Below are 23,375 nucleotides of genomic sequence, written 5' to 3' on the forward strand. Positions count from 1 at the left end.
CGCGTAAGGCGCTCCCAAACCTCTGTTTACGGACAGTGGATTGTGTTGGCGTGTGAAGTGATTGTGTTATTTTACTGCTAGATTCCTATTTTATACGTTCCTCTGTTTAAAAATTATTACCTACAGTATTGACTTCATGACAGTGATGAAATTTGCCAACAGAATCGTTGGAAAATGTGAACGGTAGACACGACAGATTTCTGTTGTTTGACAGGACCAGAAGAACTTGGAATTCTTTACTGTGCTTTAGGTCCTACTTCTTGAAGGTTCTCATTCTTGAGTGATTTGCAGTTTTTATGTAACTAGTTAAGCAATTAACTGGAGTAATTACTTTTTTCTTTCTATCCCCATATACATCGTTACCTGTGGTATTCCGCCTTTCAATTTCCAGTGAATTTACACTCCTGATTAGCCATGGCAGATGTGAGAGATATTCTGGAGTTGGAGAGGCCTCCAACTCCAGAGCTTACCAAGGAGGCGATCATAGGAGTTTCAGATAAAAAGAAAATAAAACCAAAGAAAGCCCACGAGCCCATGAAGCGGCCCGAAGGGATGCATCGAGAACTCTTTGCCTTACTTTACACCGATAATATGGATGCTGCACCGATATTTCCCACGGATACGGGTAAAAAGACTTTTGATTTACTTTTTGTTTTGATTTAGAATGCCGTTTTTTAAATTTCTAACCTATCATTCCAGTATCATAATTGTTCCCTGTATAATTGTAAGGTGGTTGAAACCATAATAATAGGCGTATGAATGGAGTAATTATTATAAATTGTATATTTGTTATCAGATTCAATCACAGTATATAGTATGTAAAGTCTCAATGGCTTTTGATTTTGTTTAATTTTGGTGTTTCACCTTCGATACATAGTGACGGTATGTATTCATGTTGATTATAGATTTGTTTTGGATATACTTCAGATTTACGTCCATTTATTTAATAAATATAGGGAAAGGTTACAAGCAAATGAAAGCCAAATTGGGTATGAGGCGTGTGAGGCCCTGGAAATGGATGCCTTTTACAAACCCTGCCAGGAAGGACGGTGCTGTGTTCCATCATTGGAGAAGACTAGCTGATGAAGGAAAAGAGTATCCATTTGCTCAGTTCAATAAGGTAATTTATCCGAAATTGTATAAAACTGACGCTTTCTGTTGGATATGTGCTTATATTCAAAGGAATTTCATGCAATGATTGTCAGTTCAAAAGTATTGCTAGGATTTGTTTCATTTTTCAACAGCCTTTAGCAAAGTAAAATAGATGCATTCATTCAAAATTTTAAATTTGTCTCTTCTTTCCTGAAATTTGAAGAATGATTGCAATAGTACAGGCTTGCTAGAGCCTATTATACTTATATCGCTGGCGGTAGGGTGAAGTCCTCGCCTACCAAACCGTAGGTCGCGGGTTCAAATCCTGCCTGGGTTGGTGGTCCCTGTCCAGGGCATGGATGTTTTTGTCGTGCTATGTTGATTCCTCTGTTGTAAAGGTCTCTATGTGCTGTTTGCGGGGAAGTTGTAAATAAATAAATAAAAAAGTTACCTATTCCTAAGAATGTTGGATTCCAGTATGCATATTTTATTCTTCCATTCCTTGTATGCTAACATGGACGATGGTTGTTCATCCTTTCATGCATAGTTTAATAGATTTAAGCTTAAACATCATGTTCCATTACAAAATTTTGTTTTTCCTACAAGGGGAACAGGGTTCATACTGGTCAGGTTATTCAGGAAAATGGGAGAAAAGTCAGTGAAATAGAAATTGGAACTAGAAGTCAGGGAAATAAGACTATGGGTAGGGAAAACCTCCAGGGTCGCCGCAAGAAGACTAAAATCGTGGTTGAATGTGTGGAGCATTGTTGTGTTGCAGTGGCAAGGAGGGCATTTCACTGCCATTCTGACTAGGTAGTATGGGTTAACACCTATTTGGTGCCACTTGACTTTATTTCACTGACTACTTTTTTATCCCCAGCTCAGAAAGACTCAGTCCATGAACTTAATATCAATATCATTATCTATAAAATTGTTGGGTGATTAGTTTGGGAGTTGTTTAAGACTCAAGAGGCTACATGCTTTGCTTCAATCGCTTTAGCTGTCAATAAATTGACCGTGAAATTTCAGAGCTACCTTGAAAAAAATCATGTCAGAACCTCACTACTATTTCTAAGACCGGCAGAAATGATTAAATAAGAGATAGATATTTTGCTGAACGAATAGGTATAGGAATCAGTTTCTTGTCCGAGCAATAGAGGACTTAAGATGTGGAACTCAGTATTCCAATTACGTCAATGTGAAATACCTTTTGTTTTATTTATTTGATAATGGTTGGAGGTCTGACCTCCATACCAAATGCCTATTGAGGCTGTTTGGTGGGTAGAATGTAGATGTATACCAGGCTGCATTTTCTTTCAATTCCTATATATGACTGCTTTGCATTTATTATGGAGTTATGTTTTAATTGAGGAAATTTAAAAATTTGGACTGAAAGTCAGATAAAAGACAGGATTTGTAAACGGAAAGATAGTATGAACCCTGTGAAAGGTGACATATTTCTGAATAATCGCATGATTCTTAGTCAAGCTTGATCATTACTTGTTTGAGACCGAACAAAATGTGCCTTCCTGTGTAATTTTCTCATTTATTGTTTGGGTTTATGATTTAAATAAGGTCTTATAGTCAATTTTTATAATCAACTACTTCTTATGGCCCTAGCTCCATGAATGATCTCTCTTTATATCCTGCTGTTCTTTTCAACTTCTGTAAATACATATGTATCTCCATCAAGCTGTTAATCATCTTCATTTACCTTGCACCATGCACTGAACCACATCAAGTAGCAAGCATTATTCTTAATTATTTTTTGTGTTCATTTTTTATTCTTTTATATTTAAAATTATGTATTCATTTCTGACCCCACTGAGACCATGCATGAGAGACCATTGATGCTGAGGAGTCTTCTACAAATTCACATTTCACAATTTTAGCCCATTTCTTTGGGCCCGGATTTAGCAACTTATGAAGGAGAAAGGTTCTTAACTGTTGTCATGCATTGTTTAATAGGTTTAAGCTTAAATATCCTGTGCCATCACAAAATTTTATTTTTCCTACAAGAGGAATGCTACTGAAAAGGAAGTACCTATGCAAAAAATAGCCTTGTTTGTCAATATTTATTCTTGTTCAGTGATTATGATCAACATCATTCTCATAGGTATTGCACATATTTTTTATCAATGAACAACAAGTATGTATTTGTGTATTAGCATGGATTGGAAGAGTGTTAGAGCTCCTAAACTCCACCGCATGGAGTTTTTTGAAAACTTATTTATTTGTCTGTCTTTCAGCAAGTTCCTGTCCCTTCATACACTGACAGTGAATATAGATCCACATTAGCCACTGGCTTACCTGGTGTGACAGCTGGTGGTCAAGATGGCTGGAGCCGTGAAGAGACTGACCATTTGATGGATCTGTGCCGTCGTTTTGATTTGCGGTTTCCTATCATACATGACCGATGGGATCGCTCACATTTCCCGGAAAGATCTGTGGAAGATTTGAAAGAAAGATATTATGAAATCTGCTCCTTGTTGGCAGTAGTGAGTATATTTCCTTCATTCCTTTTTTACTTAGAAGGACTGTTATCGTTGGATATCACCATGATTGCCTATTATTTTCAGATGAGAGGTCAAGAAACAAAGACGTATGTGTTTGATGCAGATCATGAGAGAAGAAGAAAGGAACAACTTCGCAGGTTATTTGAACGGACTCCTGATCAGGTATGTGGGATTTCTTTGCCAGTAAATGAATAAAGAAAAATTCATAGAGGCTCTTAGGAAGTACTTATATACAGTAAAACCTCTTTACATCGTAATGGAGGGGACCAAAATTTGGGCAATTTGATGTATGGAGGTTCACTATAGAGAGGTTTTAGTGGAAGGCACCATTTTTTCATATCCTTGGGAAATGAAAGGTGCTACTGTCTTTTTAATCATTAAATAACTATATTTAAACATATATGCATGCATAAGTGAACATATATTTACAGTTATACATTAGGAAAAGGATTATACAAAGGTAAAGTAACTAGTTAAAGAGGCCTTTTTAGAAAATAAATTAGTTATTGGTTTTGCTTAAAAATTTTTTCAAACTCTTTTGAAATAATGTTTTCAATTACATGAGCACTTTTTAATGTCATTTTCACTATAAATAAATCACTAGCTGTTTTCGTTAATGCCTTTTGACCTAAGAAATTATTCAATTTACTAATAGTGTTCGGAGGAAAGTACAATAGTTTTATATTTCTCAACATAATTTCTTCATCCCTTTTATTTCACTGCCTGAGTGTTTTAATTGTGCAGCCTAGATAGACAGTTTCTTATGTTTTTCCTTGGTTGTTTAAAATAGATGTCAGGGTGAATGATGGCTTTCCAAAGGTCACTGCTACATCATCCTTCTGCCAGCCCTCGTTGATGGCTAGAGAAATAGCTAATTATGTGGTAATGTCAAGTTGTCGCCTTCTTTTATTTATCGAATCCATCATCAGCCTATGATTAATTAAGTAATTTTTATATTTTATGGGCAATAATTGAAAATACTCCTGATAATATCTTTTAGAGAACTGATTTATCATTCTTATAACATGTGACTTGTTAAAAATTATAAATAAACATGTGACTACTGCAAAAAATAGACAAGAAATTGAGCACAATTTTGAAAATTTCATTGAATTCTCTCTCTCCAAAATATAATGCAAGTAGTGTTCCGAAGAAAAAATCTGTCAGGGGCACACAAAAATGCTAGGTCTGCGAAAGGACGTGATTTCCCGGCGAGAATGCTGGGCGAACTACTTTAGAATGCGGCCGCGACTGTAAGAAATTTCCTTGCCCTACCGCATATCAGCTAATTAGCTGTCTCCTTCACCTAGCATTGTCGCGCATGGATTGATGTTCGTCAGTATTGGTAGAAATTGACATCCCGGACTCCCGATTGGAGAGACAGATTTTGCGGCATAAATACGCAGGCAAGGCATATGTCGCTAAGCGCAATAAATTATCAACTACGATCGTTCACGAAAGCATCGAAAAAATTACCAAGGCGGTAGTAAGAAAGTGCTACACCGGGAAATGTGGGAATGAAATAATTGCAAAATTGTATTTGATTTATTTCAAGTCGCAGTATATTCATGAAATATTTTCATTTTAGAAGCAGAAGTAGCAATGCGGTCGAGTAATTCTATCTCCATGGATGAGAGTGAAGTTGGTTGAAATATTTCCGCCAGCAAGTGATTATAAGCTGCGCTGGTCGCCTCTTTTATTAACTGAACATTGTATGTAGGCACTTACAAGAAAATAAAGCCATAAGTAAATTAAAGCGATTGCTATCGCAAGATTTTGACCATGATTTGAGAGAAAACAATGTCTTCTGTCATCATCATCATTAACTGCCACTTAATATGATTAGGAGAGTTGGATGCCTTTTTCTTATTTACTGTTAGGTATGCTCTCATACGGAACAAAATGGCCCAAACTAATGGTTAACGTGAAAATTATTAAAGGTGTATAAGAAAAAAATAAGCGTGAAACATTTATCGCTGATAATGTCATTCCATGTTCGTTATCGCGGCTGCATTGATGGTCTCTAGTTGTCTCGGTACGAAATGCGGAGGTAGTTAGGCCGTCTCGGGGTGTCTTGTTGCTATGATATATAGAGGTTTTACGATATAAAGAGGTTCACTATAGAGAGGTTTGCCTATAAATTTACATGTAAAACTGACGGGACCAGAGGGTTGGTATGATGTATAGAGGTTTTCGATGTAGAGAGGTTCACTACATAGAGGTTTTACTGTATTAGCACATTATAGTAAGTTTTTGCTGAGGTATGAAGTTAACTTCATAAGGTGTGCCCACTTGGAAAAGTTATGTTGATTAATTTCTTTTGGTCACATGCTGATGTAACAAATATCATTAAAAATATGTTTGTATAGTTTTTAAGTAATTTAAGTTGCAAAATAGTTTTCTGGACTAAAAAAATTAAATTAGATTTTCAATGATTTAGTCAGCATAAAATATTGAACTTTTTATCTCTTTCAACTGAATTGCAATTAATAATTGTTAAGGTATGTGTGCAAAGGTACAAAATTACACCTGTGGAAATGATAGTTCCCTCAGACGTAAAACGTAAGCTATTCAGAGTTTTCATCGTGAAATCTTTTTTGAAACCATTATTTTACAGTGTATGCAATTTAAATAAGTTCTCAAATTCTTGTCAGATATCGCAACAATCACTTTTAATCCCCTGACGCCCTAGCAAATATATGCATCATACCTCGCTCCCCACTGTTTTGATAGATCTTTGAGTACACCTTTTGGGAATAAAAATGTTGTGTCTTCATGTATGCCATTTTTCAGCTGTCTTGACCTAATTTCTTTCTCATCTGATAGTCCATCATATCTCATGTCATATTCCTATACCTAGCCATTTTTGTCTGTTGATATCCTATGCACACTTATGTTTTCAATTTTTGCCAGTTTATTATTTTAAGCATCCTTGTAATTGATGAATGTTGTTTCAGTCATAGCTTTTAGAACTGTTCAAGTAAAACTTATGCTAGTACCAACTATGAATGATCTGATAAAGCAGGCAATCAAAATTAAGGGATTCTAGTTACTTTGATTTTTGGGTCACTAAATATAGTAAAACCTCTTCACATCGTAATGGAGGGGACCAAAATTTGGGCAATTTGATGTATGGAGGTTCACGATAGAGAGGTTTCAGTGATAGGCACCATTTTTTCATATCCTTCGGAAATGAAAGGCACTACTGTCTTTTAAACCATCATATTTATGTGTTTAAATGAACATACATGCATTAGTGAACATATATTTATTATTTAATAATTACAGAAAGCGAGTGCTATCGCATGATTTTTTACCATGATTCGAGAGAAAGGGATGTGATCTCTCTTAATTCAATAGTCACTTAAGATGATTAGGATAGTTGGATACCTTTTATCTTATTTACTGTTAGGTATGCTCTCACATGGAACAAAATGGTCACAACTAATGATTAACATGAAAATTACAGCATATTAAAGGTGTATAAGAAAAAAATAAGAGTGAAACATTTATTGCTGAAAATATCATTCCATGTACGTAATTGCGGCTGGTCTCTAGTTGTCTTGGTACAACTTGCGAAGGTAGTTAGGCTGTCTCGGGTGTGTCTCCTTGGTATGATTAGGGGAGGTTTTATGAGATAAAGAGATTTGAAAGAGGTTTGCCCATAAATTTACGTATAAATCTGACGGGACCGTAGGGCTGGTATGAAGTATGGAGGTTTACGATATAAAGAGGTTCACTACGTAGAGGTTTTACTGTATGACTTATTTTCTACTTGTATTCTAGTTAATCAAAAATGGTCATGTTTTGCATGTGTCATGGAAATATATTCTAAAGTTCATTAATTTTGTTTATGTGGATCTTTATGGTTATTTCTGGTACGAGAAAACCATTTACATATTGGGTCATTGTATATTTTTGACTCAACAGCAAAAACTTGCAGCAAATTATACATTGAAACTTTCTTCTGGATAAGGGTGTGGAAAATTGCAGGCATTCCTGGAATATTTTTGTGTGAATTTTTTATGTTTTGCTGAACTATGAATTAGAATTTGGTATTTAATCACTTAGTTAGTAGAAAAGTGAAGGCATGATGTCTCTATAATTTTTAACTTATTCAATTTCCAAAGGGCACAAAAAAATTGCGATATATTGTGGTGTTACTTCTTTAAATCTTCCATATTCTGAACGTAAGCCCCAGACACAGGGAACTCCAACCGTCTGTCACTAGCTGGTTTAGGGAGACTCCACAAACAAGAACAATCAGCACTCAAAGAAACAATTGTCACAAAATTACGAGTCATTTTCAATCAATATCTATTACAAGTAGAAATATTCAAAATCAAAATTATTACAGAAAACAACGATGATACCTAACTAATAATCTCATAAGAAACATTACCAAAGGCTAAGTACAAGCTGCAGTTGCCTGACAGCACCAAAAATGGTTTTTAAGAAATCATTTTCTCAGCTGAGCGATCTGTTCACCATGAGCGCCGGAAGCAGAAGAGTCCTGGCCGACCTCGGAACAGTGTCAGGGTGGAGGGGAGGGAATTTGCAAAGGAGTGGAAGGGTAATAGCGCGATGTCCAAGTTAGCTGCATCGGTGTAAAACTCCCGGTAGGCGCCCGTGTTGACTGAAACCTCTGGAAAACGTCCGTCATCCAAGCCGGGGTTGGGGGAGAACAGCATATTGCCGGGTTTGCTCTCCTGTATCTCCTGGGTTTGAGACATAGCCAAGTGGTGCGATAGCTGTTAGAGGCAAGCCATTGGAATTCAAGGAGGGGAAAGACATAGTAGGATGAGGTGTTGGAGGGAGAGAGAATTGTGATAGGACAAGTGGAGTACTTCTCACTCCAAACTGCATTCTTATGCCTCAGCACCCACTTCCCCTTGATTGCCAGGAGTAGGTATTCCTCCGCCGTACTAGCTTTGTAAGTCTTGATCTCCGGGTATGGCTGGTTTGGATGACAGAGTTCAGAGACAAAAGAGTTCCGAGACTTAGAGTCGAAGGGCCTTTGGCGAAAATCCTTTGCACGAAAAACCTTAGCGCGAAAAGTTCTTTGGGGGAGAAGTTCTGCGGATAAGTTCGAAGGAATTCAGAGGAATTGGGGGGGTACCAGAAGTTTTGGGGGGGGCACACTAAAAAATGCCACAACATATATCCCATCATTCAGACATGGAGTAATATACTTGTTCCATCCGGAAGAAATGTGCATATTGGGGGCCTGCAAGTTGTTGGGAACCAGGTCAAGTCTCAACTGTCTCCATTTATTATCCATACCCTCATTCATTTCCATCCTCGTGCTGTATATGACCACCGGCAATTGACTGCCACGGTTGTCCATATCCCAGACAGATGATTGCCTTGTAAAGTGCACCTTGAGGAAGGCAAAGGGGATCCATCCAAAAGAGGCCTTCATAGCTTTGAGAATAATTAGTGAGTGACCACATCCAAAGCTATTTGCACCTCTACCCCTTTAGGCATTCCCTCTGGCTAGAGGGGGGAGGGAGAGGAACTGAGTCTCTTTCTCTTACACATTTCTACCATAATTTAGGCTTGGATGTAGATGTGTAATTTGTACGAGAATATAATAGAAGGAGTTCAACCTCATTATTAGAAGTAAAACTATGGAGATAAATTCATTGCTGTGAAAGTGTTATTTATGTGCCGATACACAGTTTTTTGGACTTGTCACATTACTAAGTAAAAGATTAATTTCCTTCTGCACCATACAACAGTATATCTTTATAATGAATGGTAACATTTCCTTTGTGAATATGTTTTCTTTTGATGTGCCCTGTACACTTACAATTGTATCCTGATGTATTCTGTCCTCTGGGAAAATAAGTATTATTATTAATGCTGGTGGTTGCTTTCGGGAAATGCTGTGTAGGTAACATTATCTGCTCGATGCTTCACTTCTCCTACTGGGAACATTTTTAAGAGAATAGGAATGTTTCCTACGCAGCATTTCCCGAAAGCAACCACCAACATTGATAAAAGAAGCATCCAAAAATATTGTTATTATTATTACATATGTATATATATAACTGTACTTATATTGAATAGCAAAGACCATTTTTTGATGATTATTAGTTGCAATTCCTTGAATATTCAAACAGTGCAAACTCATAATCTGTAGTCATATTTTACACCTTTATATTGATTAGCTAATGAAATTAAAATTGATTTCTCTTGTTAAAATGGAATGGAATCACTCCAGATACATATATAAATCCATCAATTTTTCAATTCAAGATTCTTTAAATTGTTTTTGGAAAATGGTATTATGTATTGTTTCTTGTACTTTTACAGATTGAAGAGGAACAGACGTTGCTGAATGAACTACGGAAAATTGAAGCCCGTAAAAAGGAACGTGAGAAGAAGACTCAAGACCTCCAGAAGCTGATAACAGCTGCTGATAGTCAAGTGGAGAGTCGCAAGGCAGAGCGAAAGGTCAACAAGAAAAAATTGCTGCATCACCCCTTGAGGCCTAGACCTGATGCAATGGTAAGTTTATTTATTAGAGGTTACATTTTATCCATTATATTCTCTCTGTGTCCACTGTCAAGGAGTCTTTGGATTAGTCTTTTTATCTCGTGTGATGCTCTAGCATTGTCAATCAAAATTATAACATGCAGAGAATATTTTATTTCCATTTATGAAACACAAGAATTGTAATTGTCTTCCCAGGGATGTTCTATGATTTCTTGTGTAATGAAGAGGAATGATGTTTTTAGTTGAGAAAGATTTACTGCTTTTCCTGCGAATAGGTTGCGTGAAAAGGTCTCAGGATTGCCTCCGGGTCAGGAAATGCATTACTGCCAATGTTTCAATGTCCGACTTGGCCATCGTCCATAGGACTGAGAATCAATCAGGGCCGTGAGTGGACGATGGCCGAGTCAGACATCGAAACGTCGGCTGTAATGCAGTTTCTGACACAGTGGCGATCCCAGGAACTCTTCACGCATGTTTTTAGTGCTTTTCTTTGGCTACATCATGGGATTAACATTGAAAGCAGACAGAAAATAAGGGTGAATGTACTTAACCTTATTGATCCATTCAATAAAACATTTTACATAAATAGGATGATGAACTGAAATTTTTCAGAAAAATTGTCAACAATCAGACCATTTAATATTTGTATGGCTATCGAATTTACATTATCATCATCATTCCTCTGCTGTCCTCATAACCTGTCCTATGCAACTCATTCGGGGCCATCCCATGCCCTTCTTCCCTTCCATGCGTCCTTCCATTTACATGATTGTTATATCCAAGAAGTCCTACACTTACTGTTAGTTGCGATCTTCATCCAATATAACTGCAAGTCTCATCTGATAACTTGGGCCTGGGAAAATTTACCATATTCATGATGAATTTTATACCTGGCATTCATGGCAAGAATAGAGAAATGGCAGCCAAGTATGTATGTAAAAGCATGAAAGCCATAATTTCAACCAGCAAGTTTTATGCTTATTCCTATCATTAATTCCCTCTAATTAGTTATCATCTCATTAGATTAGCTTACTGCACCTGTTTAGTTTCCGAATCTCAAATAATCAAATTTCACTTTAATTGTTCTGATTTTATGTAACTCACAACTCAGTTCATACAGCCAGTTCATCAATGAATGTGTTTTTGCTCTGAACTTCCTTTATACTTTAAGCTCCTCTATTTTATCCCAAATCTGTGGTGGAGAAAATCAGAAATGGCTGCTTAAAGGACCTCAAAAGAACTGTACCTCTTTAGAACATGTGCTCTTTCTAGTTTTTACATCATGTACATGGTCATATACTACATGATGTCAGAGTTAAGTTTGATTATCTATGTTACTGCAATCCCAGATTTTTGCTTTTCTTGGATAATATTGTCCTTCAAGGTACTACATTTTAAAGAAAGGCTAACTGTAATTGTCATAACTGCGGATCATCTATGGTCAGTTGTAAATTCTAGATCAAATTCGTTTTTAACAGAATCATACCTAAGGGGTAAATTGGAATATTAGTTTCTGAAAACAAAAAGTAAAGCCCTTTATCTCTCTTACCTTGCATCCAAATCAACTTTTGATTTTCAGGCTCCCGATCAGCCAGTTTGTGTTTTATCTGGGCTATTTTTCCTCTCCCTGCACACATGTAATTTCAAATTGTTTTCCAAAGGCAGCAATGATGAAAATCGTGTAAAGATCGATCCCTCATGATAAAATACATCTAAATAGACATGTCACTTTATACATCCTATCAATGTAGGTAATAAGTTATTTGGTTAACTTAGCAATTTCATTGACTATGATCAGTGGCGGATACAGAGAAAATTAAAGGGGGGGGCGCAAAAGACATCTTGAGTTACCTTTACTTTTATCGCAATAACAAATAATCAAGTCACATGCAGAGCTTCAGAAGTTTTAACTAAAGTGATTTAACACACATTCAAGACAATGCCATCTTATGATATAAAAAAGTCAAAATTATGGTTCTGCTATGTTTGGCAATACGGGTGGCCCCGCAAAGGGAGGGCGCGCGCCCCCTGCGCCCCCATCTGTATCCGCCACTGACTATGATGGAAGTATTTGGCTGCTCCCAAGAGAAATGAATGGAAACTCAGCTGCATATATTTCCATTACTGACCATTACATTTAAAAGCTTGCACAGCACTTAATGCACCTAACACTATGATTATGTTTTCCTAATCTATACACAGTAATCATAATTTTCGTATTAATTGTTTGTCCTATTTGTTTAGATACAAACTATTACACTAAATTCTTCTATTTTTGTCAGTTTCATCTTATCCATCAACCTATGTCCTTAATTAATGGATTAACTTAAATTAGAATTAACAGATGTGTAATTATGCAATAGCGGTTATTTAAGGTTCATGAAAACAGTAATCTAACTTACATTAGTATTTAATATTAACTGTGCTTATTGCTCAATACATCCCTTCTTTTCATCCTAAATTAGCAAATTCAAAACTTGGTGTTCCTTCATTATTATTTGCCAATAAATATTCATTTGTTTCACTCTGCGGGCTTGCTTGTAGGTTTCAGCCGACAGCCCAGCTATGGCACGAGAATGACTTCCTTACAAAATTATTTTGTTTAATGAAAACCCATATTATTCCCTGTTGTGTTCTAATTTAAAAAGTGTTGGAGCCCCCTGTTTTCCCTGGCTAAATCATCATCAATTCTATAATAGATAATATCTAAAAATATTTGAGGTGGACAGCTTTCTGTTTTTATTTTATTTTTGCGAATTTTGCATTTAGCTTTGGATTTGCCTGCAAAGCTTTTCTTTGGTGATTCATTCCTATATTTTCTCTTATAGTATCTTCACCATGGACACACTAGTTTTAAGTTAGTATTTTTGGTATCCCTAACTCCAATGAATGGACTACTCCGTATCTAATTTGACTGATATTTTTTTCAGATTCACTTTTCTTCCAGTTTCATTTTTTAATTCAACATTATTTTGAATCTGTTGACCCCAATCACGTACTGTATCTCTCTTAAGCTTTTATTCTCCAATGTTTTAATGAGCCTCTGTCCAGCATCTTTGCAGTTCCTCCAGAGTTTAATAAAGTTACTTATACAATTTTAATTTTTATACAAATTTTAGGGATAATATGTATTCTTTTATCTAATATTATGGTGGTATTTCTTCATGTGGTAGTACGATTAGTAATACAATAAAAGTTCATTTAATTAATTCAATTGTCACTGTGCATAAAATATTTCCTTAAGAAATGTAACCCATCTTCGCATATCATATATGTATTTGGTTCGTGAATGAATGAGTCAGTGGAATTTTGGTAACGCAAGAGTGGTGAGCATAGACAAAAGGCTATTCTGTGCTTTAAGATCATATGTTTTCCCACTTTTTGCTGTCAATTCAGAATTTATAATTTAAGGCTCTTTTCATAGTGAAGAATTATATTGTACCAATGTTTTTCATGAATGTGATGGGACCACAGAACTGTTTCTTCTGCTGTCTCTTTTTCTCATTTTGTGTACTAGAAAAAATGTTTCAGTGTATTTACATGTCAACGTCATATTGCAGTATTTTATTGGCCATCTGAGTACACTTACTTGGTCATGAAGGTTATTTTTTGTCAGCGTGTAAATTTGATATCAGGTCTAGTGATACTGATTCATGAAATGTTACCATGCCAAACATCCTTTGCAACTAAATCACCAGTGTTAGCCTAAAAAATTGAAATGCTCGTTACATGCCTGGCATCATCATGTTCTGGATGGAGATTACCTATTTTAAATGACTGGATGGCGGTTATAACATTTCCACCTCATTGTTCTAGATTACCAACATTTTTATAAATTCTCTCACCAGCGTGCTGGGTTTCTTCTCCATGTTTTCCCATAGCATATGGGCCGGATTATTAGTATGATATTACATTTTTCAATCAAACATCCTGATTGTATCTTTGTCATTTATTTTTCAGCTGACTTATTGGTATCACTTCGATGTGTCACTCAATTTCTTTCTTTTGCTTCAATAGCATATGTTGAGTTTTATCATTTAATCAAGTTGTATTATTGAAACTATATGCTTTGTTAATTGATAGGCAGTGGAGACTGCTGGTATCAAGTTCCCTGATTTTAAAGGCACTGGAGTGTCTCTACGCTCACAAAGAATGAAATTACCTGCAAGTGTTGGGCAGAAGAAGACTAAAGCAATTGAGCATTTACTCCATGAACTCAACATTGGTAATTATCAGACTGTCATGTTCCCGTTTTCTTGTAATATTAGGATGAGGGTGTTCTTGAGCCTTCTGATTTAATGTTAACTCATGATTCATTTTATATTTCTACTAGTTTCTTCATCTTATTTTGTGTCATCACCAGTGTTAACTCTAGAAAATCCAACGTGTTTACTAATGTGATGTGGAATTTCTTTAACACAGGGCTTTTTGTGCTAACATATGATAATACTAATGAGTGCCCATATTAATTTCATTCTCTCATCATACACTTCTCAAACAAGGAAGATCATTTTAACTCATTCATCCCAAGTGACACGAATGTGCATTGAGCATGCTTTTCCAAGATGTCATAGGATGCATATTCACATCCATAGCTAATAACCAAGTTTGCCTTATTGCCATTGGGCACTAAGTAGTCCAGGTTTAATGTGTTAAAATACAAAGATCAAGTCATCTATTTACTATGGGTGCTCATTACTATGAAGTCATCTTAAAGATTGCTTAAATGAAGAATTTTTCTTTTTCTTTGCCTTTTGAATTTTCGTGCTCTTTGAAGTCATTTTTTGTTCATTTTATCCCTAATTTTGCCTATTACATGGTTGAGTGTGCTTAAGTAAAACGAGTGAATTAGACTAAATAGAAAGAAGATTGTGTTGCAGTTTTGGTAACCTGCAGTGAATCCTGAATCCTTATACATATTGTGTTTATCTTATAATATGCAAGTGGTGCTGTTCGAAGCATTGTGGTTTTTATTGAAAAAGGTTCGCAATAGAATCTTTCATTAATTTGGCAATATTTTTGCCAACTCAAAACTTGGTTGCCAAGTCATGTCAAAGCTGCTTTAGGTTTTTTGGTATCCTGTTGTTTAACTTAACCCAGTTATTTAATGAGAATAATGCAGTCTTTGGGTAAAGATAAGAACCTGATGTTACGCTTATGGGTCTTAAATTTAATTTGAATAATTTAATTGTAAAATTTTACCTTGAAAGTAATTCCTTCAAATCTGTTAAACTTCAAATTCTTCTCATTTCAGAGCTCAACCCGATGCCGACGGAGGAGATAAGTGTGCATTTCAATGAGCTTCGAAGTGATATGGTACTACTTTATGAGCTCAAGACAGCTTTAGCCACTTGTGAATTTGAACTACAGACTTTACGCCATCAGTATGAAGCCCTGAATCCCGGCAAGGTGAGTTTCATAGAAATGAAGAAGCAGTGTACTTATTCATTGCCTCTTCCTGTTTATTTGTTGGCTATATCATTGTATGCAATGATTGACTGTAGCAGTTCCTTCTTAGTGTTTTAGCAGATGAGTCTTTGAAAACGTTAGACTTATATGTTTAGGTATTTAATTTTCTGTTAATCCATGATTTTTCATCAATTATACTAGTTTTTTTGCTCACTTCAGTTCTGCATTATACATTGGGGTGCATTCAATGTTATTTTCCCTGCTTTAACCATTGGCACTCATTTTTTTTCACCCTCCATACCCATAGGCCACTCAGAATTTAATTTTTGAATGCCTCGGCATATTAGAGTGATACTAAATAAGTGGATTAAGGAGTGATCTATGCTCTGTAGATAATTATTCAGCATCCAAGTGGAAAGGGTTAAGCTCAGATAAAATTCAGGGTGAATTTGGAGACAAACACCCACGTAGAATAAATCGCTGCAACTAAGCCCTTTTTAGTAATAAACAATGATGATTAATATAAAATTCGATATTATATTGCCAAAGTTTAATGTTTATCTGAAGAATTTCATGGTTTTACGATGGGTGAGAATTATGTATCAACAAATTATGTGTGTATGCAACCCAAGTGTCACCCCAAATATCTGGCTTTATGGCTTCATTTCGCATTTTGTCTTTTGGAAGGCAAATTTGAGGAAAATCATCTACTTTTTCTTTTTAAATTTCATTTCCCTTCTTAAATGATCGTTTCGAGGGAAATAATTCCCATAGCGATCCCTAAAAAATTGTTTATTTTGAAAATATTAGGTACGGAAATGTGTCCAAAATACCACGCTCTGAAAAAAGTTGCAAGGATTGAAATGTTTATCCGTATGACCTGAAAGTGATTAGTGGTAGTTTTAAAGTATATTTATGATATTTAGCAGTTGTAGATACAGCAATGATGATTATGATTTGTCACAAGCTAAGTGCATGTACACATGAATGTTCTACCTGACGTTACCTGAAGGTGATGAAACTATCATGTGACCACTGCAAGAGGCTTTGCCTGGCGTGCTTGATTTTATACGCCTGTGAAAAGTACACGTACATGTTTTGTTTTGAATTCTTTTGTGTTAATGTTGAAATATCATCGTATCTCGGGAAACTGAAATTTTAAGTCCAGTTCATACCTGGTACGTATTAACCATAGTCAGACGTTATTGATACCATGCATGAATGTGATTCCAAACATTTCGATAAAATATTCTACAGTTTCAGCCTGAATTTTTGCAAAACCGTAAACTTACGGTCTCTGATAGCAGTGATTAATATTATTCGATTTGAAAAACAATTTTTTGATCTGAGAACCCAGTACGAGTTGGCAACTTTCCTGCACAGGGAAAGTTTAATCCTGAACATAAAAGTCATTTTTTGGCCCACTCTATTGTTCATACCACGTGACTCAGCTGTTTCTTTTTCCCTGGTGTGGAGGAAGGAGGCGTGAGATGTAATCGGGAGAGGGGGTTGAGCATCCTCACAGCTGAATAATTCTCTAGGACTAGGAAGTGTGCATAAATCTCCAAATTAAATTCTGATTTCAAATATATTAGCTTTGAAATAAGCATTGAATGTCTTCTTTTTGCCTAGCTTATTTGTCCAATATCTGAATGGAATCCTATTTTTTTATTTAAAGACTAAAATGTTATGGTAAAATTTCTTGTTAAGTAATAATGTCACATTATTTAAGATATAATCAGATATTTAGAGATACAACCTTTAATTATCATTAATATTATGCCTTTTCTCTCTCTTTAACCTTTGGTACAGACTCTGGCCATTCCCATGAGTGTTTCATCCAGTGCAGAAAAATCCCTCGCACTGTCTTCACCTGCTGTGCCTGGGCTGCAACCTCCACAATTGACTCCTCAAACTTTGGAGGCTCAGAAACCACCAAAACCCATGTCAGAGATCATTGATGTAGTGGGTTCCCCAGGAACTCCCCCTGGAGTATCTGGTACATAAAGTGTTTCCTTTTGGAAAACAACATAGGAATGTTTAAACGTGTTATTTTTACGCTAAAACCAATCAAGACCTGCTGTTTTTTGTGTGATGAGTGGTCATTGTTAACTTTTAAAACAAGTGTGTCTTGAGGAAACTTAGTGAAATATCTGTGAAAGACATAACCGAAATTGTTTCCTTGGGAAAAATTTCTCATTTTTAGTCGGAAATACTGCAAAATTATGGTCGTATTTGACTATGATAATGCATGTGAATAAGATGCTGTTGCTTTGTCAAGCACACTAGATGTCTCTTATTCTAATCTCTAAGTCTTCGCCTCACTAGAGAAAAATCTATGAATGTTTAAAAATTAGCGTAGCAATCTCCCCTCATGGACTTGTGTGGTGAGTTGTTGGGTGAAATTTTCATACTTCAATAGCTGACCATTGTTCTTCAAGCCAAGATTTTGCCTATGTATTCTGTCTTACAGCATAATGTTGTGAGCTTTCTCAATGGATTTCATCTACAGAATTCATGAAAAACTAACTTTGCTCTTCTAATGGAATTATGGTTTTTATTGTCAGAATTTTTCAAAACTGTTGCTATTACTTTGGAAGTTTTTATCATCTCTGTATTAATAGTGAGAAAAGTTTTGTGAATGGGAAGGGTTGCCAGAATATTGCTTTGAGAATGGCATATAAGAGTTCCCCCACATAAGCCCCTTTAAGAAAAGAGGGGCTTTTCATATCGCCTCGGTGATGATTTCGTTCTTGCTTATGTCTCACTCCTCTTATCTGTGGCAATATTCTTCACTGACAGCCATACAGGTTCTGTGTTACTTTGTAATAATTTATATCTAAAACTGAAACTTTTAGTGGAAAAGTTTTGTTGTCGTTGCTGAAAACTAGTTCAGCAACAACAGTACCCTAATCTATTCCATCACGAAAACCATACATTTCCATTTTTTAAATATTTCAGAGGACTTATTAAAAATGTTGAATGAAAATATAATTCCCTTAAGAAATACAATCATGTCAAACTTTATCTGGAAATGAATAATAATATTTCACCAACAAATAGAGAACTTGTAACTTTTTTATTAAAAATAAAACATGGAAAATCACCTTGTTTCATAGCATATGTTTACACCAAATTCAATCGAATTTTGATGTCTTCATCTGAAGCAATGAGATGGGTCCGTAAGAATTCATCCACTGTTTCTGTATTCCACTTGTCAATCGCAAGGACCTGAGAAAGAGCAAAATGGATCAAATTCGTGGAAAGGATCCAAAGGTGGGAAATTTCTCCATGCAATTCAACCAAGAAAATAAATTTACACATTGACGGCACAACTCTCTTAAAACAATACTGCAATTTCAGAGACACCAAAAAATCACTTCAATCCAAATGGTGACTCTTGAAAGTCCACATTCATTTACTCAATACTGATGCACCAAAATACTTCCAGCAATTTCTCGAGCCCAAACGACCTCTTGAAACTTACACTAATTTTACATTATCTAATTACTTCTAATAAATAAAATTAATTTCAGGTCAATAACTTAATAAACATTTTCTAATAGTTAAAAATTTCTGATTTACTCGCATAATTTAATTTTTTAAGACAAGCATTAAAATATATCAAAAGTATCAATGGATGCACTAGGTAAGAATGCCGCGATATTCACAGGAAGGTAACTATAGTTACCTTCCTGTGAATATCGCCACCCCATACCACCACCCCACCCCATATATATATATATATGGTATACCACCCCACCCCATATATATGGTATACCACCCCATGAATTTAAACGATCAGGCGATAAGTCACCCAAAGTGTAATTATGAATGCTAACAGAACTTATGCTTACCCATTCGCGATAAAAAATTCATTCAACTTACTTCTTGAACGTTGCCTTCTGCATCCATTAATTTTATAATTGGGTCTAGTCCTCGAACGTACTTTATCTGTAGATTAGGATATTTTGCTGGACGATCACTTTTGATGAAAGCTGTGAAAAGAATACCCAATGAATACAAGTACCGGTGGATATTTAGCCAGGCTTGGCACGAATCACAAAACTAAATTTACCAACCTTGAATTTGGGGGTATGCGCCAAATTTACATGTACACACTTCCAGCCGAGCCCGGGCATACTGCTTAGCAGCATTTACTGTGTCATCCCGGCGACAGCACTGGTAACAATGTTCCCTTAAAATAAAAGGAGTTAGAATTCAAGATTAGATAAACCCTGAAATTGAAAGAGCACTTGACAGAACTTAGTATGATGACAATTAGAGAAAGATAATAATACTTAAGAGCCTCCAAGTCGAATTTCTGTAGCTGGTCGCATGATGAACACAGTAAATTTGCCTTATTAAATCCTAATGACCAGCAATCATCCGTAGAAAATTCCGCGTTTGTCAGACGTCCCTAGAGAGAAAACAAACAGAAATAACAACATTAGGAGCTCAAGAAGAATTATTGTGTTCCTGAATTGGTGAAATCACATCAAGTAAGTAAATCCGACAGCAAAAAGGTATAAAAGTGTAAAATTCTTACCGTGGTAGAAATTAAAACATACACAAGGACTGCATAGCGGCACCAGTAATGACTTCTCGGTTCAACTCCAAGCATTTTCACGAATAAATAGTTTCGTCCTAAGCTTAAATAAAAAGTATATAGTACTAGGAAAAGTATATTTAAGTCGACAAAATAACTATCGTAATCTTTCCATCACAAGCGTATCATATCTAACCACTTGTCATGTTCGCACTTATGTCATCATTTGTTTTTCGTTTAGCGCTTACGCGGCTTATGCCTTGTTTCTACTACGAAGGGTCTACAGCGGTTAGGGGATGATGGGTAATGCCCCGTTTACACAACGATCGTCGGGACGTTGATCCGTACGATCGTAACCTCAAAACGTCGTGTAGACGCGCAGATTTACCATCGTAGGCCTTAGTACCTAACACTGCCGAACTTACGATGGTTAGCGCTAGTGTGCCAAGAAAAAAGAGTTAGGAAATGAAGATCGATGCATATACGATTCTTTCGCGCCGTTGCAATCTTGATACAACAATTAATATTTAATAAATAACTCTAATATATCAGATATATGGCAACGATTGAAGACATTATTGAGCAGGTAATGGAAGGAAGTGATGGGAAAGTTGTTTCTGATGTTCTATTTGCCAAATGATATAGGATATTCTGTACTATACCAGTTTTATGCATTTCTTTATTTACAGGTTAACCCATAACCATGTATCCTTACATTATACTTCACAGATGATGGAAAATAACAAACATGCACAAAATGTTAACCAATTAAATCATTGTATACAGGATTTCACAATAAAATTCGCCAGAAATAACCATAACATTTAGATGAGGACATGGAGATATCAATACTTGTGCCGAATCAAGCCGAAATCTAAGCCTTTTCTAGTTAAATTATAACAGCAATATGTACTGTCTTTAATGCGTGAATATTCTTGAATGTTTTGACATAGTCTCTCGAAGAATATAGTTTCTTAAAGACTTCACGGACTGTTATGACTATTAGTTTAGTTTTAGTTTTATCTCAACATAGCTGGGAGTTGAAGACATAATTTGCTCTATGGTAATTAAAAACAAGCAGGTGAGGATTTATATAGCTATGACGGGATCCATTAAAAGTTGCTAATAAAGGAGATAGGAACAATCTAAATATTAATTGATAATTTTGTAGAGGAATATGCCTTTGTTGGAGGATCCTTGGTCGTGCAAGAGTTTTCAAATTAACTAGGGAAAGAATATATGAAGTGTTGCAATCAGACAAAGAGATTTATAAATCGTAATTATTTAATTTGAAAAATTTATTTTGGAGACGTTCAATCCGGATTGAGTCGATATTATAATAAAGTGACCAGTTAGCAAAATATTCCAATTTGGAACGTAGCAAGGAGACACATCTACTGTCTTTATTTACTGCATGAATATTGCTAAACTTTGGACAGATTCCCATAAAGAAACCTACATTCTTTAACGTTTTACCGACAGTTCGGTCTAGCTTCAGTTTTAGCACATGAAAACATTAATATTCTTTTGCTTCTAAATTTCCAGGATTTCAATTTTCTCACGCAGTGTCGTCGTCAGTTGTTATCTGACACAATTCCACAACGAGGGCAGCACTGAGTTACGATGGTAACTTTTAGACGTGTAAACGTGCAGTAGTCGCGATCAACGTCGCGACGATCGTGGTGTAAACGGGGCATAACCTGACCAGCGTTCCAGGGAAGTTTGTCCGAATACCCTGCCGGGAACAGAAGTTTGGGGGAGGTAAATAGTTGAGTAACGAAATAGCGTGTGATGAAAATGTAGGTTCAAGTAGCTAGATTGTTGCATTTGATCAACATTTATTTAATGCTGTGGCGAAATTGGATCCGCCTCCGGAACAAATGGAAGAAGAAATGCGACGGAGGAGGAACCTGAGGGCCTATATTATAAATAGGTTACGAAGAAAACCCCGGCATTACATTAGAAGAAGTTGACGGTTTGTTAGCAGTCACGGGTTTTGGGATGGAGATGTTCCCAAATGACCAGATGCTTTTCAAAAAACATATCGTATTCAGCGGGATACATTTCAAATGCTGTGCAATAGAATAAGGACTAGCATCGTTAAAATAAGTACGCGCACGCGAGAAGCTATTCTCGTCCCTAAAGGATAGCGATTGCACTGTACTACCTCAAGTTTGGGTCAGATCTTGCAGTGGTGGAGGTATTCTGCGATGTCAACATAGGCCGCTTTTATACCCGAGCAGCTAAGTCTGCCCACACCTGTTTGTGGCCTTTAAATGTACCCCGAAACCTCCGTTGGATATTTTCCTCTTCATAAATCGAGAGCAAGATCTCCGTCTCGTCGTCTAAAAAATTCTTTCTCTCAGGATTGGCCATCCCCGCTCTTATTAAAAAAAATGTGTACTCGCAACGTTTTTCCTGCCTTCAATAATTGCCTGATCTCGTGGTTGTTAGACGAAATACGTTCGTCAATTGCTCACTAGATCAGGAAACTAGCGTTCCCACTACGATTTCTAACCCGCGTTACCTGCTAACCCGCGTCAGCCAACCCGGGTTACAATTCTGACCGGGGTTGGCGCTAACTGCCGTTTCCACAACGATATGTAACCCGGGTCAGCGCTAACCCGCGTAAGAAGGGCGTAGTGGAAACAAGGCATTACGCTGTGGCCAACATCGCACGGCGGGGAAGTGAGTGGGATGAGGGAACGTGACGTCACGGTTGGGACTGCAGACGATATTCCGTATGCGCGCTTGAGATATTTTAACGCTCATTCGCTGCAAAGTCGCTGAAAAGTGACGATATTGGGCACGAAAAATGATTATACACTTAATAAATATATTTTTACGATGAACTAAGGCATTTTATAGCCTTGACTGTGCGCAAAAAGCTAAATAAATCAAGATAAAGCGAGAAGCGATCGTATTAAATAAATTGATTAAGAATGTCATATGTTTACATGGGCGTACCCAGCGAAGGCCAGAAGGAGCAGCTGTCTCCCTAGAAGCAAAAATCGCAAAAGTCTTTAAGCAAAATCAGAACTGAATTGAAACGTATTCAACAAATTTTTCTTCAAACCAACGAAAAATGATATGTATTAGTATAAGTTAAGTAACTGAAATAAAACTATTTTTTCAAGGAAATGATCTCATAAACTAATAAAGCGCTGTAATAATGTTCTTATAATGTTGGTTTCATTCATCTTTTCCATGCTAAAATGTCTCAACTTGGCTTGCCCCCCCCTCCTAGAACATGGCTTCCCCCCCTAGACCATGGCATTCCTCCCCCTAGACCATGGCTTCACCCCCTC

General features: G+C 36.3%; 2 protein-coding genes across 2 annotated transcripts; one reads left to right on the forward strand and one right to left on the reverse strand.

Annotated features, from left to right (window-relative positions):
• Positions 1-18: 18 nt before the first annotated feature.
• On the forward strand, positions 19-18,624 carry LOC124157246 (DNA methyltransferase 1-associated protein 1). The gene is made up of 9 exons (XM_046531813.1): positions 19-266; positions 392-625; positions 957-1,120; positions 3,342-3,590; positions 3,672-3,770; positions 9,927-10,121; positions 14,193-14,334; positions 15,364-15,518; positions 17,331-18,624. Exons 2-9 carry the CDS (start codon positions 415-417, stop codon positions 17,523-17,525), a joined length of 1,410 nt encoding a protein of 469 aa, XP_046387769.1. The 5' UTR covers positions 19-266; positions 392-414; the 3' UTR covers positions 17,526-18,624.
• On the reverse strand, positions 18,579-20,310 carry LOC124157247 (selenoprotein F). Its single transcript, XM_046531814.1, has 5 exons — positions 20,068-20,310; positions 19,820-19,938; positions 19,601-19,716; positions 19,407-19,516; positions 18,579-18,749 (listed from the first exon to the last, which is right to left on the reverse strand). Exons 1-5 carry the CDS (start codon positions 20,140-20,142, stop codon positions 18,645-18,647), a joined length of 525 nt encoding a protein of 174 aa, XP_046387770.1. The 5' UTR covers positions 20,143-20,310; the 3' UTR covers positions 18,579-18,644.
• Between the last annotated feature and the right edge of the window lie 3,065 nt (positions 20,311-23,375).

Source organism: Ischnura elegans, chromosome 4 (genome assembly GCF_921293095.1).
Source record: "Ischnura elegans chromosome 4, ioIscEleg1.1, whole genome shotgun sequence".
In the NCBI taxonomy this organism is placed as follows: Eukaryota; Metazoa; Arthropoda; class Insecta; order Odonata; family Coenagrionidae; genus Ischnura; species Ischnura elegans.